The 17,092-nt window shown below is 38.6% G+C and overlaps 1 protein-coding gene across 2 annotated transcripts in view; it reads right to left on the bottom strand.

Annotated features, from left to right (window-relative positions):
• Positions 1-11,835, bottom strand: part of LOC139974416 (probable E3 ubiquitin-protein ligase RNF144A-A) — a 28,147-nt gene extending 16,312 nt beyond the window's left edge. The window contains exons 1-3 of one of the 2 annotated variants that reach the window (XR_011795476.1): positions 11,508-11,834; positions 6,376-6,572; positions 663-767 (exon numbers count right to left, since the gene is read on the bottom strand). Coding sequence is in view for 1 of the 2 variants with exons in the window: in XM_071981557.1 (XP_071837658.1) it covers positions 663-767; positions 6,376-6,543 (273 nt within the window). In the remaining variant the exon portion in view is untranslated. Of the gene's footprint in view, positions 1-662; positions 768-6,375; positions 6,573-11,507 lie in introns of both variants that reach the window. The other variant, XM_071981557.1, reaches the window with a different exon arrangement.
• Positions 11,836-17,092: the final 5,257 nt, after the last annotated feature.

A 17,092-nucleotide genomic window follows, 5' to 3' on the forward strand; every position in this document is an offset into this window, starting at 1 on the left:
CACATCATCATTATATATATAAAGTTTGTTATTGTGGAGATAACAAAAAGTTTTAACTTTGGTTAAGTTTTTTTCAGAGCATCCGGCAACTGAACTGAAAATGTCTCTGTTTTGTCCAAACTATGATCAGCCTATTGAGATATACAGTGTTAAAAAAATCAAAGTCCTACTGTACACAGTCTAGCTATCTGAAGGGCTTTGCCAATATTTTAGGCTGCTTGTTAAAAAACAATCCTTTGTGAATTGTTCGATACACTCATAAACCAACTATGAACTACATTTTAGGAGTGTTAGCTCAGTGGTTAACGCCGGTGCCTTTCAATCATAAGGTCCCGAGTTTGAGTCACTCCAAGACTAATGTATGTGGTCCAGTTACAGAGTTGTTGACAATTGACAATTCATAATCATGGACGTTAAATATGAATCTAATAGACTGAGTTCGGTCAGCTTGCAGCTTTGATAAGCTAATGATGGCTTCTTTGCGAGTTCCTGCTTGCAGGAGGATCTACAAAAAAAAAATACTGTACATACCGTTAGCATTGTTAGAGGAATATTTCCGCAGGCTCAAACAGCTCCATATATACTGTGTGGACTGTTGGACTTGCACAGAACTAAAGTTTACACGGTCCAATTTTTGTATATATACTTTCAGCCACACTCACCTCATTTGCTTGAATTTTCCCAGATTCCTTGCAACTTGCATCGGGGCAGGTGATATTTGTAACCACTCCTTCTTGAATGAGTAGGGCGAGATACTGCTTCAAACACTGTACAGAGAGACGAGATAAAGGAGGAGTTGAACAAAAAGCCATCAATTCGTAACTTGGATTTATATACAAACTCATTCAATACCTACCACGCTGATTTTTAAAATAAGTTTGCCCCAAAGGGAATAGCTAATACAGTACAGTATATTGATCAGGTTTTGTACACAAGAACTGTTTATAAATAAGCGAGAATCAAGGAGGATTAAGCCAGGAAGGAGGAGTAGTAAGAGAGGAGAGAAGTTAATTATGTATTGTTAATTACGTTAATTAGGTTAATAATGGAAATTCAGAGCCTCTGAAACTGTTTCATGTATACAAAATTATTGCATGTCAGAGTTTTTGATGAAGCAGTACTTATCCATACATCAGTGTTACATAACTTTTACATACAGTCTACATTCTCAATGTGAGTTTACATGCTAACTTAAGTACACACAATAAGCAGGGAGCTGCTACTCTAACGTTAGAGTAGCAGCTCCCTGCAATAAGTACACTTTTCCACTTTAGAACAAAACAATATATCGCTTTGTGTATCGTCGTCATGGCAACCAGCCATTTCTTGTCTGCCTTGGTCTGTTTGAAATATCAGTCCTGAGTAGAGTAACCAAACCAGCACACACCGCTTTTATACCGATGTAAGTAGCATCTTAAGATTATATTCAAGTAATGTACATGTCAAGTTTGCGTGCCTGTTGACCAGGCTTAATTTGCATCAAACGGTCCATGATCTGTCTAGAAGTAATTAACTGTCAGGCAAATGACATGCTAATTGCACTCTATTGAGATTGTTGACAATTATTGTTTACCAATGAATAGAGTTAGAGACAAGAAGGTTCGGTATTTGTACGGTAGATAATGCATCGCTGGCCGTGCTGCGAGATGAAGTTTGTGCATTGCATCCAGCGATTTGCTACAATTGATTGATGTCATACTGAAACTGTACAGTTTGCAAATCATGTCTTTATTAAAGTTAGTTCACCGAAACGTGTGCCAGGGACAATAAACAATTCATGGAGAAAATTCAAAGATTTGCAAATGAAGTGATAAAATGTCATACCAAATGTGTAGCCTGACACAAATTGAATGTACAGCACTTAACAATTTATAAGTCACTAAGTAGAATGGAAGCAACCAAATGGCTTTATCCACATAATTATGGATTCATGAACGTCACAAGTTCTGAAAAGATTCACAACCCAAATCAATTTTTTTAGGTCAAATGGATTATTGGCAATATGGTATGAACAGTACATGCAGTGCAACATATCAAACACACTTCCCTGCAATACAGTACCTACAGTAGGTGCTGTCTATGCAGTTCAATGCTGTACAGTATAGTACAGTAGAGACAGTATATATGTAGTCCATCACAGCACTGTGCAATGCTGTACAGTACATGTAGTACAATATACGTAGTACAGTACAGTTTACCACAGTACAGTATACCACAGTAGAGCATGCCACAGTACAGTACTGCACAGCACATCACACCACAGTACAGCATAACACAGTACAGCACAGCATACCACAGTACTGTACATCACACCACAATACAGCACATCACACCACAGTACAGCATAACACAGTACAGCACAGCATACCACAGTACTGTACATCACACCACAATACAGCACATCACACCACAGTACAGCATAACACAGTACAGCACAGCATACCACAATACAGCACATCACACCACAATACAGCACATCACACCACAGTACAGCATACCACAGTACAGTACAGCATACCACAATATAGCACATCACTCCACAGTACAGCATTAATACAGTACAGCACACCACAGTACATTAGACTTTAACTTGTTTTATACTGCAATAAAGTGAATAAACAATTATAAACCACATCAATTTTAGCTTTTTTTAGATTTTGCTTTTAGCTTTGAATACATTATAATATCTGTATACAAGTCAACTTCAATATTTTCTGAATTATATAATTATATCAATAAACTTTGTAAAAAGCTTTCAAACTTTGCCGTACAAGAATGTGATCACAGTTTGAACTGATCAAGCCCATCTTTCTGAATACCATTCAGTTGCATATCATCCAAGCAAGAGCAAACACTCTATGGACATATGGGCCAGCTAGAAACTAGACGTCTGACACGTTTTGTCAACATTGAAAACCCTGGAAACAAACAATTAAAGACAAATCATTTCAGAAACTACCAGTTTTCTTCATCATGTAAAAGTAACACAAATTTGCTCAGTTGTGCTGATCAACAAATGATGTAGTGCAATGGTGCTTCTACGGTCTTTCAAGTGCTGTGCCAGCAAAGGGTGGACAATATGCCTTAAAACATATGGACAAAGTTTCAAACTGGTCATTAAAGCTGCCATAATACCCTTCGCATGTAATGACAAGCTCTCTTCCAATATCCCTTGACCAACCACCCCCCCCCCCCCGCACCGTCCATGCTTCTCCTGCTACATGTCTTCACACACACACACACAGATACAATACTGGGACTTAATATTTTATATTATACTGGACAATTATGGTTTCCCCTTATATCACCACTGTGCTGCCTTCTTAATCTATATATTATTATTATATATATTATTATTATTATATAGCTTAATTAGCCAGTCTATATAGAAAATGCTGGGACTTAATATTTTATATATACTGGCCATTTATGGTTTCCCCTTATACCACGACTATACTGCCTTATTTATAGCGATGTGTATTAGCCAGTCTGTGGCAAACGTTGGGAATTAATACTTTATATAATACTGGATAATTAATTATGGTTTCCCGTTATATCACGACTTTGCTAAACTACTATGTGCATGTTGTCCATGCGTGTCATAATGTGGTATAAACCTCCTAGTTGGCACACTATGAAACTATTTTAAGAGATGTCCTTCAGTATTCTAAAATCCTTACATAGCAACTTACCACAAATAGTCACATATTAAACACACTATGTGTTTGTGCACTGATAATCAAATAAAATTATTCACTAATGTAATGTACAGTATATAACTGTTACTAAGGTAATTTACCATGCACAGAAGTACACTACAAGGAAATTAAAACTACAATCTAATGGCATTAACCCAGTAAGAAACAGTATCTCCTTGAAAAAAATTGAACAGGTTAGCAAGGACAATTTTTAGGGAAAACAAATTCTGCAAAATAATTAGTTCACACATTGTACAGCTGTACTCAAACACCCATTTAGAACAGGAAGGTGATGTAGTACCAGTTGGACATGTTGCCATGGCAACATTGTCGCAACAAGACCCATTAATCACTGTCATGGGGATACATTCACTGGGTAGAGTTCATGCTGAGTGTTTCTTATCTTTGTACTGTGGAACAGTGATGACATAATATTGGGCAGGGAAGTACTGTACAGCAATATACAGTATGTAATGTTGTGATATATATACTAGAAACTACTGTACATGTGTGTGTGTGTGTGTGTGTGCACCTGTATGTCAGTGGATATTGCTAGTATCTTGCAACTACAGGACGCTTCCTAGCAGTGCTTTGATAATGTTGAGTAATAAAGTGGGGCTGATTTACAGTTCAAAATGTAGAGAAAAATCTGGGAAATGTATTTATGATTTCAAACATTAATACAACTAATTGCATTGATACTTATCAACATACCATACATGTATCCAAACATTAAGATGAAAGGAGCATTTAAAAAAGTGTATGAAAAGGTTTAGGAAGAACCTAGATGGCTAGATCCCTCCCTATTGGAGAAAAGGATCCATGCATTTCTCACATCACCTGCGATTTTGGATAACATGAACAATGGTGGACATCCGAGGATTCTAAGAAGAATTCCACTCTTAGAACAATGCTGTTCTTCCGATCTGAAGTTACACATTCTGTTAGTGAACATTTGCAAAATGCTTTAAGAAAACAACAATAATTATTACTGATTTTATTTGAAAGGATTAAAGACTATATTTGGGTATGGTCTTTTGTTCAAGGTCCAAGATTACGTCAATTAAAGGCTGTTACTGCTGGTTAAGCTCCTAATTTAGTATGCAGAAGATTGTCTATATATATATATATAAAAACTTGTAAAATATTCTGGAATTTTAAACTACTGTTTCGTGAATTTCAGCATATCCTATTAGTGTTACAAACATTTCATGTATTATACAGTTGATAACCAACACAAGTGGTATTGTGCTGTTACCATGACTACAACTCCATACTCACAAGCAATATGACTTTCAAGATAACTTAAGGATCAACTTTACTTTTGAAATGTTGTAGACTCCATGCTACCAGTCCAGGTTGTATTTCTATACTTTTAATCTTTGGAAAATGACCATAAAAAACAGCTCAATTGATTGGACTTTTTAGGCTAACACACATGAGACCATTAGGCCAGTTTTTCACAAACAAAACAAAACTCAAGGGGCACAACAAGAGACTTTTATGTCCTCAAATGACATGACTACAATCAATTACATATTTGTCAAGGACAAATAGTGGTGAATGTCATCCAAGAGTGGGCTGTTGTTTATATGTGGAGCTAAAAACAATATGTTTCACTTGAACTATAAGAATTCATGAAACAATGGGTTCACACTAACATTTAACCCTACACTGAGGAACACCATCAAGTTAGCCTCAAAGGAGCATTCCAGGGTAAATATCTTGAAAAGCTCCATAGTTATATTTCACATTCCTTGTACTCATATTCCTGAAGACTAAAACTGCTACCTGTCAAGACTAAACTTTTACCGGTGCTGTGGCCGAGTGGATAAAGGCGGTGGCATTTGAAGCAATGAGGCTTAGCAATCGGGAGGTTCACGGTTCGGTACCCAGCCGGGTCATAGCGAGGTGGGGTTTTATTTTCCATCCAAGAGCAATCTACGATTTTCCCATCCGACATGACTTTCTAAATTAAAAAGATTCCAAATTTGAGTTACAAATTTATGTTGAATTGGAAGCCACCCGACGTGTAAGTTGTAATCCATAAGCCCACAGTGCAATTGCAAGTTCCTCCCATATTGCGGTCGCTTAAGCATCATCAAAATAACTGCTGCTTATTATATTATTAAGTCATCCTTTACGCCGTCACTCACAAGACCTATCAACTCACTAGCTTACGATAACCCTGAGCTAGCCTTAGTGCAAGTGAAGTCTTTTTCCTGACTTGCAGAATCTGTTTTGACCAGTGGCGGAGCTAGGGGTATTGGTCAGGGGGGGCAAGAATGGTCTGTAGGGGCGCTTTCGACACCATCTAAGCAGAGCGCCACCAGGATGGCGTGGAGCGTACAGAAATTTTTTGTGTAAAGATACTCCCTAGATCGTCGGAAATGACCCTTTCCGGCCTTGCTAATTTGCAAATAAACGAAGAATAAATAGGTGTCATCGCCATTTTTGTCAGAAAATTACACCAACAAAATGTGACAAATGTCAATAGGTATATTTGAGAGCACAATAAAAAAGTCAATCATCGTGAATAAGTAAAAAGTGGTAAAAAGCTGAAAAGGGCGCCAGCAGTCCATTTGAGTCCGTCAGGGGGGGGGGCAACCACCCCCTCTGACTGTATGGACGCTCTGCCACTGTTTTGACAGATGCTGGACAGTACAATGATACTCACAGAAAGACAGTACACACAGCTGCAACCTTCCATCTGGTGTAGATCTGTCAGGTCGTACTCTCCGAAGCAGAGCTTGCAGGTGATCTTCGGGCCTAGAGCGAGGTCACCGCTGATGGTGCTTATCCTGGTGAACATCTCCACTTCTTGGGCATTGCTCTGGTGTTCCATCACCAATAGAATGGTAAGCCTGTCAACACCTGAAATTGTACAATTGAATTGAACTAGCTTACAGTTTGGCTACCAAGTAAAAGCTTCAATAGGCCTAGACAAAAAGTGATAAGTGGGTAGTTATATTTCTCCCAGGGCAGTACATCAAATAGGGCGGTAGAGTTGTTGCATGCTACCATTGCTATGTTACAGAGTACAGTGTCTGATATTGGTATTGAATATCTATACAGTATGTTGTTTCTATGGATACAGTTGATAAACAGTTTATGGTCATAAATTCAATTTTGATACATAATTAGTTTTGTTCAACAACTACGGTTTCAATCATGCTGTTGGGCCAAGCTTACAGAGAAATTCATTTTTTTTTCAGACAGTTTTATGGAATGAGCAACCAACAAATTGTCCTGATTATCAGCCCTTGTCATAGTTTTTTTTTAACTGTAAATTTCCTAAAAAAAGCTTTACATTCCATAAGTCCTTGAAGTGTTTCATTATATGAAATGACACAAATTTCCTGGGCTTTCGGTATAAATGTACAGAGTGGTATAAATTAGCCATTCAAAAAATTATGAAACTACAGCATGCTCTGCTATCCTTCATAGTTGTTATGGACGGCATCTCTCCTTGTTGAATGTACAACATATTGTACTTAGCAAAGTAAATAGAGTAACAGTGCAGTACTTAATTTAACCAGTACTGCATACTACACAACATGATCACATTCCTAATACATGCAGTGATATGTTTTTCTTTTTTTTTCTTATTATAAATAGAAGCTCAATTACTCTGTCATAAATTAAAAAACCTCAAAAATGTTACAATTAAGTACTGCATTCCCTGGGTGCAAGACTGTATACCACTGTATGTGCACAATGCTGTACAGTACAAAACAGTAGGCTATTTAGTAGCAGGGTTGGACAATCCTTTGAAGTAGCCAAACCGGTTTTGTTAGAAATTTGCAGCCATGGAGGGAATTCACCATGGAAGGGGGGGGGGGGATGAATAAGAAAATAGAAATAGATATCAAAATATGAAACCAAAAAGCTTTGAGATGGTATGTGCTCATTGGGGGAAGGGGGAGGGGGGGCCAGTAGAATGTCCACTGATCTTTTCCCCTTGTGTATCAATTTATCAGGAGTGTTTATACATCCATTTTGTGAACATAAGCAGCATATTTCTCGTAGTACTAGCACACATGCTTTCAGGATTTACAGAATACTTAACAGTAGGCTTGAGTACAATGGGCTATACTATAGTAAAGTAGGCTACAGAACAGTTGGCTTGAGTACAGTGAACTTCAGAACAGTTAATACATATAGGCTACAATAAATGCAGTACTGTATAGCAGACAATAGCACAGTACAGTCAACAACAGTGCAGTCAGCTTGAGTATAGTACAGTAGGCTACAGTACAGTAGGCTACAGTTAATATTTCATTTCATTTATTTCGTCTATATACATAAGAACAATAGAACAAAGTGGTAAAGTATAAACAGGACACTAGAAAAACAATAGTAGTTTATCGAGCTAGTGACCAAAAAATAACAAAAAAACAAAGAAAGAAGGTAACAATTAAGAGTATAGATAAATAAACATGAGATAATCAATACTCAGTCAGGGTAGTTTTCAATTAGGTAGGCTTTAAGTTTTTGCTTCAACTTTACATAAGATTTAACAGTTTTTATATCATTTACAAGCACTTTCCAGGTTAAATATATAGAGTATGTATCTGACTACAGCATAGTCAGCTTCAATGCAGTATAATATATATAGTTGTTTATCAAATACAACTACAGATTTGCACTACCTGTACCAGTTTTACAGCCTGTAGTAAAATCATCATCCGGCATCACAGCCATCTGTTGTATTGTGACACACAACAGACGATTCATACCAGCACCAAACACTATACACACTGTATTACAGTACTATTGTATTCTTATACACACCATACACATTAACAGTATTGTATTCAGATTACACATGTCATATATATGGCATCTGAATGTTCACAGTTCACACACTATTGGCCTAGAGCAGCTACACTAGTTCTCTTTGATTACTTCAATTTTGGTAGATTGTTGTTTACTAAAAATTCCAGAACAACGTAATTTATGCGCTTGACTATTCCAGTTCCACTTCAGAGAGTGAAAATGAGGTTAAAACTTGGATGCTTTTTATGTAATTAATGGCAATATTTTTTAGTTCCCTTTGATTACACATGGTAAATTGGTGTTTACTAAAAATTCCAGAACAACGTAATTTATGCACTTGACTATTCCAGTTCCACTTCAGAGAGTGAAAAAGAGGTTAAAACTTGGATGCTTTTTATGTAATTAATAGCAATATTTTTTAGTTCCCTTTGCTTACATTGGTAAACTGTCGTTTACTACAAATTCCAGAACAACGTAATTTATGCGCTTGACTATCCAGTTCCACTTCAGAGAGTGAAAAAGAGGTTAAAACTCGGATGCTTTTTATGTAATGAATGGCAATATTTTGCAAAGTGTCTCCGCGTTCAATTCTGTAGAATCTAATGGGGAAGAAAACCCTACTCTGTCCTCTTACTGTATAAAAGTTCATTTCATGAATAAATGAAGAATAACATCTTAGTTTGAGCAACTATAGTTAAAATAAGCTAGGGTATGCTTATTTAATCGATAAGTTTGGAAAATTTGCTGCAAATCGGCGACCAAACTAAACCAAATGCTAAACGATTTTCTAACAGTTTTTTTTTTCTCATAATTTTGGGATTTGCAACAACACAGACTTGACTGTTTTTGAAGGTATTAAACATTGATTACTAGGTTGGAATTTTAAAACCTTTTCCTTTCTTCATAAAAATAATAATAATAATAATAACAATATATGAGACCTATATAGCGCCAAATCAGTAGACAAAAGTCACTGCTAAAGGCGCTTTACAAAGAAAGCAGATTAATTTACAAAAGAACAAGTGAAAAAATAAAAGCTTGTTCTGTCTCCCAAATACAGTATTGAACTGTTCTGTAATAACATTGCAGCTACAGTAGCTACACCCATATTCAGCAAACTTGCATACTTTTGACCTCATGACCAAGCTGGTTTATTTTTATTGATGCTGTTTGCTAACATTGTTGTTGGCATACATTTATGCATTAAATTGAGATGTAATTGATAACAGAGTCATTAAAATTTCATAAGTTTCACATGCTGAATGTTTTCAGCATTATTGAACAGACGTAAGTTAATACCTACAGCAGCCTCAGGGCATTGCGGCCAGCTGCATAAGTTAGGCAAGCTCATAGACAATTTACTGTATAAGTACTGAGCCAAAGGTAATAGCTGCATTCTCATTAATGATACAGGCTTCCATGTCAAATTTTGCTGGCCAAATAATGTGGCCAACCCACATTATTTTCTTCCCCTTATTGTGATGTTGAAGAACTTTGTACCCTATCACTAACATGAATCATTCATGATGCTTCTGGGGCTCTGGAGAGAATGAACTTACATCACATGGAACTACTAAATCGCTCCAAGCATTGTGTATCTTTTGAAGAACTGCAAAGAATATTACGGATGTAGCTCTGATTCCTTTAAACCGTCCATAAATGCTAAAATGCTTGTACTTTGAGAATAACGTTTGCGTACATCTAGTTGCCTGTTTGGTCACAGAATATTTCAAACAAGAAGCACTTGCCATTCTGGCTAGTCTTAGTCAGTATAGCCAGCCAACTGTAGGAAAGCATTGTTTTAAATGAGAAAATTGAAGAAAATAGTTTTCGTGTTGGCTCCTGTGAACACAACTTGGGGCAGTTCTTCGTAGAATATACTCTAATATTAGTCTTTTCTACATGAAATCAATTTTATTCAACACAGGATGTAATTTTTCAACATTTCTGCTAAGGTCGCTGTGATGATATTGTATTATATTGTTAATCTTAGCAGTTTGTTTTTGGCCTTTACGGCCTTCTATATATTATTCAGCCTTCAATATGTTACTTAGTATCGTTTTGCTGGTTGTGTTTTGTTGTTTCAAAGTTATAACCTCATTAAAGGTCTGTAATCAAGTGTATTAGTCGTTGTCATTATTACTACAGTCGCGACTTGGCATTTGATAACATTTCTATAAGCCGAAGTGTTAAGCTAAGTTTTGAACAATTATACTGTGTAATGATTCATACAACAGAAGTAATGGAATGGATACGCTAATGACTTTCTCAACAAATTGCAAGCACTTTTACCGTTTTAGCTTTCACCACAAGAGTTTTAGGCACATCAATTTGGTTGGAAATGTGATCGTCGGCATCTAAGATTAACAATCCTACTGCAAAATAATACAATGACTTCAATCAACTATCACATGAAATGTCAGTTTTGTTTTGTAAATGTGACAAAGAGCCCTAGATAGATGTTATGTGTGAGTACAAACGATTTACGCACTAATAATAAGGCCCTCTGGAAGCAAAGATCGATTGTCTATCCATTTCTGGGTATCGAAATAGGAAGATGCGACAATGTTTACCAATTTCAAGGAGCTTCCTCAAAATGTTATCGGGCTACCACAATCTCAGGGCAAAAGTCCTGAGGGGCATGGTGGTGTACGGTAACATGCTCCATAACTTTGTGTGAAGTGTAAATATGTAGCTGCACTGATAGACAATCTGTAGCTACCAATGGGCAATACTTAACTAAGTGCCTGAGACTAGGGCAAGAGTTATGTAGGCTGACCAATCCCTAACGTAGGTCTACAACAAATAACTAACGTTAGGCCTTTACTATGGCTAGCCAAATCCTAACCAAGGCTCACACTAACACTGCACACTACATTGACAATAACACTAACACTACAGTTACTAACAATCCTGAAAAAGTGAAATAATTACTAACAGTAACACGTAGGCCTAGACAAGGTCTAACTGGGTAGTCGGGATTGACTACCAAAGAACAAATTTAAGAAGAAGTTTGTTTCAGATATTTACCTGTCCTTCGAATTGGAATGAGAAATTTATTACCGAACCCGAATTATACACAATCAGACGACATCTAACTAAGTTAGCCCAAGTTCCACTCTGTGCTATTGTTGTACGAACGTCAACAATTCAGGAATGACAGCGAATAATTAAGACGCAACTATTAAATCTCTCGCGTTAGACAAACTACATTGGTAAATTGTTACTTTTATCTTTAGGTAATTCTTCCGTTTGTTGACGGAATAGATTCAAGAGTTTTCGATTAATTTAAATTACAAAATCACACCGATTCACTCACAAAGCACCTCTCAATCATCAATAACGAGTCTGTGCATGTGAATATTAGAGACCGTATATTGATGAATAGAGCCCTCTATTTTCAAATTGTAGTCTTCCAGAGCCACAGGGTGTGTTAACTACCATAGAAATTGATGGTAACCTCTCACAGTTGTTCCACCTTGATAAATCAAATGTTTCAAAAATCTATTGATATGATGATATATGTGATAAACCAAACGTTTACATATGCATTGCAAAAATATAATGCCTCTTTCAATTTCCAATAGGAATATTCTGTACTAATGTATATTTTTTCAATAATATTTTGTTCAAATGTTCAAATCGACCCATCCTCCATCCCCTCCCACCCCCCCCCCCCGGCATATACTACCACCGTGTCCATCGCTCCAAATATACTCCATCGTGAAGGAATTAAGGGTATTCATGCCGCCAAGAGCCAAATTAACCAGATCCGTCAAGGCGAGGGTTGAGGAAGAAAGAAAAAATGGCAACCATTTAATTATAGTACGAGGGATTTTCGTCAGTACAATCTTCCATACTGTATACTGAACTTAGTGATTTACCCCCCCCCTCCCCCACACCCCAAGAACCCCCGCTGGATAATTGGTAAAAGAAATATAAGCTTGCAGGGGAGGATGATTATGTGCAGGTCTGGTACTTCGTCCTCAATATCGATCTAGTCATTAATATAAGCCATGGCCATAGACAATATTAGCAACGTGCAGCATTTTATTGTGTGATCGATTGAAAACCATATACCCTACTTAACTCGACCGGCCGTGGACGTGGCAAAACGATAAGCGAATACCACCTGTCTAGAAAGAGGTATCCTGTTTATTTGTTGACGCTTAGTGCTTGTTTAGGTCACACGCAAATCTATCTCTTTGTAATTGTTTACATTTTGTTAAAACTGGGCAAGTGTTTAGTCGTGAGCTGACGCAGCATGGGCGAACTGGAGAATGGCGTTGTTACCAGCTCAGGGATCCAACCGTCATATTATGGGTTTGGAAACAAGCGGCATATTTGACCCTCGGACGAAGCTAGCACAATTCACGACCTCTTAGAAGAAAAACCTGTATCTTAACCCAGTGGCGTAGGAAGGTACTTTAGAGGGGGGGGGGGCTGAAGACTGATGGCCGGCCTGGGGGAGGGGTCTAAGGGGAGGGGGTGGATTTTTTTTGCCTTTCCAGGTGGCCTCAGATGCAATTTGGTGCAATATAGCACACTTCAACACCCACTCCATTTTGTAAGGAATTTTGCATTTTCACCTGGCCTTAGATGCAATTTGGTGCTTCAAAATGAGTTTTTTTCTCATTTGGAAATGAAAAAGGGGTTTTCTGACTTGTGGAGCGGGGGGGGGGGGGCGGAACGATACTTCCGCCCCCATATGTTTCACTGGGGGGCTGGCGCCCTCAGCCCCCGGTTCCTACGCCCTTGCCTCAACCTTCCCCACCCAATGGCGCACCGGTGCCAACCGGCGTATGCCAATCCGTCCCTGCGCCGCGCGATGCACGACCGTTAGTTGGAACAAAGCCGGCCGGCGTCAGCACTGTCGAACTGAACGCGACCCAACGGTAAATTAACCGTCGTAACTAAACAATTAAATGTGGGAAGTCATTGATAGTTCGGAACTGATGTGCGATTGATCAAGATTTTGGCAGCTTTAAATCGCGTCAGCTTTAGTCGGGAACACTGGACGTTTTTTGAAGCGTTTTCCCGAATGTCAGTCGACAGTGTGGGAAGGTTCAAGAGTACAACTGTCAAAGTTTCCGGCAGCATTCTTCAGTAAGTTATTTTTCGGATATTAGTTTACAGTGTTTACTAGGTGCAGGGGCGTATCCAGGGGGGGCGCAACAGGCGCGCGCCCCCCCCTATTGGCCGTCACCAAAAAAAAAAAAAAGTTTAGGAAAAAAAAAAAAAATTGATGAAGACCTTTATGTGAGATGTCGGTGATCGCTCAACCCCCCCCCCTCCCGTATGCTTTATTTTTTGTTTGCCAAAAAAAGGTTCTGGCGAAGTTCGGCGGCATAATAGTTTTAGAAACATAGATGGTAATTGTGTTTGTATTATCACTATAAACACTAAGTGACATGCCAGCCATACTAAATTGTGCATTTTGTGTCCATATTTACTGGAAATGTTGCTTATTATTAAGGTCGAAAAATGGATCACATATGGCCATGGGCGGCGATCCTGGGTGGAGGGGGGATATATCCCCCCATGAAAATGGGTGGAGGGGATGTAATGCACCATATCCCCCCCCCCACCAAATGCCAGGGATAAGAATATTTTCATGCCTACATTTATGCATCTTCGTTAATGTACGGCTCTTTTTTAGCTTCATTTCTCGCCTACCATAAACGCAGTGCGATCTTTTCAAATAAAGCGTCTTTATAAAGCAAAAATAGTTGACTGTAGGCTTCATTGGCCCTATAACAACAAAATGTATTATTGCGCCCACGGTATTGATATAGTACATATATGCACCCTCATAGTATTCATATAGGCCCTATAGTAGGCCTACACACGTACATGTTCCCTCGAACAGCTGAGAATCTCATGTAACCAGGGTAATGCTTAATACACGTTTCACCTGGATGCCCTAGCAATCGGTACCTAGGAATGTCACTATGTGTAATTGTGTATTGCATGTGTATAGGCCTATAATAGCCTGCATGAGGCCATTTTCTTCATCGAATAATATAAAAGAGCTCTCGAACATTCTAACGTTGCGCCTGAAACAAGATTGACAGGGGCAATTTTCCCAAAATAACACCCGAAATTAAAAAAAAAGTATTTTGGATCCTGATTATGAGATATTTCGGACATGACATCCCTATTTTAAAGTTGGGTATATGCCGCTTGGAAACCTCGGGAAGTGCCGTTTCCGGCCATCTAGAGGGTTTGTTAATCCCAAAATTTTCTTGTACGCTTCGCGCCAACCCATGGTGGCGCTACGCTTAGATAGTCAACAAGGTCATATCCCCCCCCCCCCCCCACTCGGAAGTACTGATCGCCGCCCATGCATATGACACCATTTTGCATTTCAGCCCTTCTTCGAAAGCAAAAATTGTACACCCCTCCCCTTAGACCCATCCCCCAGGACGGCGATCATTCATGCCTGGCGCCCCCCCCCCCCTATTGGAAAATCCTGGATACGCCCCTGAGGTGGCAAACATAACTTACACCGATTAATAAAAACATCTGTAAAAATCAAATAAAAACCCCTAACAGATCTGTTTAATAAATATGTGGTGAACATCAACCGGGAATGGCTGTATTTTATTTGCATTTTTTTTACCAGTCCTCTTTGCTTCTCAATGCTAGTTTTCTTTGGAGACGCCTGCAGGGCTACAATACCATTAAAATTATATTGCAATCCGGAAGGTAGAATGATTTAAAAAAAAAATTAATTTACAACTTAACCATGATTTCAAATACTCACCGAAAGTAGTACCCTGGTAAGCGTCCCTCTGTCCAGAACCTCGGACAGCACGTTAAGGTACTACCACCCAGGGGCAGCACAGAAAATCAGAAAAAAAACCTTTGCAAACTATAGAAACTAATATCGTCTGGTCTACTTCACTCCCCTACCAGAGAGTTTATGACGTCTTGATGCATATGCATGAGCGAGTTTTATAGATTGTCAATACGAATATGGTCTGTACTAAACACCAACGCAATCATGTGTACAATACTTTAGAGAACTAACACAGGTTTTTTCTTTTCGCGTGATCGGGCAAACTCGAGAGTGCATCTCTCTTTGATGAATACAAATAAAGTTGTAGGGTATATATTTTATAACTAGACGGACAAATTTGACTGAGGCAAGCCATATATGAGGAGTCAGGGATAACTTGTCACTTTAAATGATGCCAATATCACTGAAGCGGAATTTCATTCAGTTGGGTGGAAAGAATAGCTTCAAATGTTCGCTGCCAAACAAAACGATTTTGGGAAAAAAATGACGGGCAAAAGGCTGGGAAACTGGGAACATCGGGAGTAGTAAAGCGGTGTTGACCGAACTTAAGTTTCTATATTTAATATCAACAGAAAAAGTCTCAAAACCTGCGGAATTTCTTTCCAAATTTTAAATCAAATTCAGTGAGGTGTGGGGCACGGGAGGGGGGGTAGGGGGAACGCCAGCCGAAATGTGCAACCAAATAGGATTTTGTTCCTAGGCCACAAGTTGCAGTTGAGAGGATGGAATAACCCACATCTCCGGCGGAGTTTAAGAACGAGCATTCCCCTCATTAGTCCCCCCTTCCCCCACACCACCCTTTTAACTCCCCTTCAGGGCCAACAGAGCACGCTTTTGACCACCCCAGCTCTATTTTGGCCTAACCCTTACGCAAATATTATCAAGAGTTTAGCCTCTGATGTCTTCGACCGAGCATTATTTTTCCTTTCGCAGATATTTGATTCGATTAATATATCAATCCATACGGTCTAGGAATAATTAATGTGAAGAATTCTAGCAAGTTAACCATATTATGAAACGGTCGTCAGTATTGCCCGAAACACATTTAACAGCCTCGCTTACCGAGCATTCTTCCTAGCGGAGATATTTTCAATTGTCGTAAATAACACACCTCATGGTCTCTGGGAAAAGCTTTAAAACAGGCTCAAATTGCACCCATCGACCCGACTGCGACCGAAGTGAATCTCACCGACTATACTCGTCGAGACAGTAGTGGCCAACTAGTCAAGTCGTCGTCGGATTGTAGGTTAGCCACTCACTAGCCCGACCCCGACTGCGACCAAGTGGACCTTTCGTCGCAGTCGCGTCGGGGCAATTAGCGCCGGCATTTTTTAATTTTTTTTTTATTATTGTCATCTTTAATGAGGGTAGTCCTGCTTTAGGATCTCAAGAACAATATCTTATGTAGTTATAAACAACATTTTATAGCCTATTTCTTCAACTTACGTTTCAAAATTTTCGTCAATACATGACGAACTTTCTTAAACCGACCCAGTTATTTCAAATTTGCGTCACTGCGCATGTGTTTCAACTGAATCTACCAGTATCGAAATCGCAAAACACTTGAAAGTGAAAAAAAAACAAATTTGTACTTTTGGGTTCAAATTCTGTCTAGTGAATATTTTATAACACATCATTGGTCGAATCAGGTTGTGTGAGATGAGATGTAACATATGGCAGGCCATTTGAGTCAAACAGTGACTACATACTGTGGTCAATATAAAGTAAAAAGTGAAACGTCTACAATACCAATGTCATAAAATACCTCGTGAGATATATTCCAGTTTAAAAATTGGTAAAAACTTTCTGTCTC

The sequence above is a fragment of the Apostichopus japonicus genome, chromosome 9 (genome assembly GCF_037975245.1).
Source record: "Apostichopus japonicus isolate 1M-3 chromosome 9, ASM3797524v1, whole genome shotgun sequence".
Taxonomy (NCBI): domain Eukaryota; kingdom Metazoa; phylum Echinodermata; class Holothuroidea; order Aspidochirotida; family Stichopodidae; genus Apostichopus; species Apostichopus japonicus.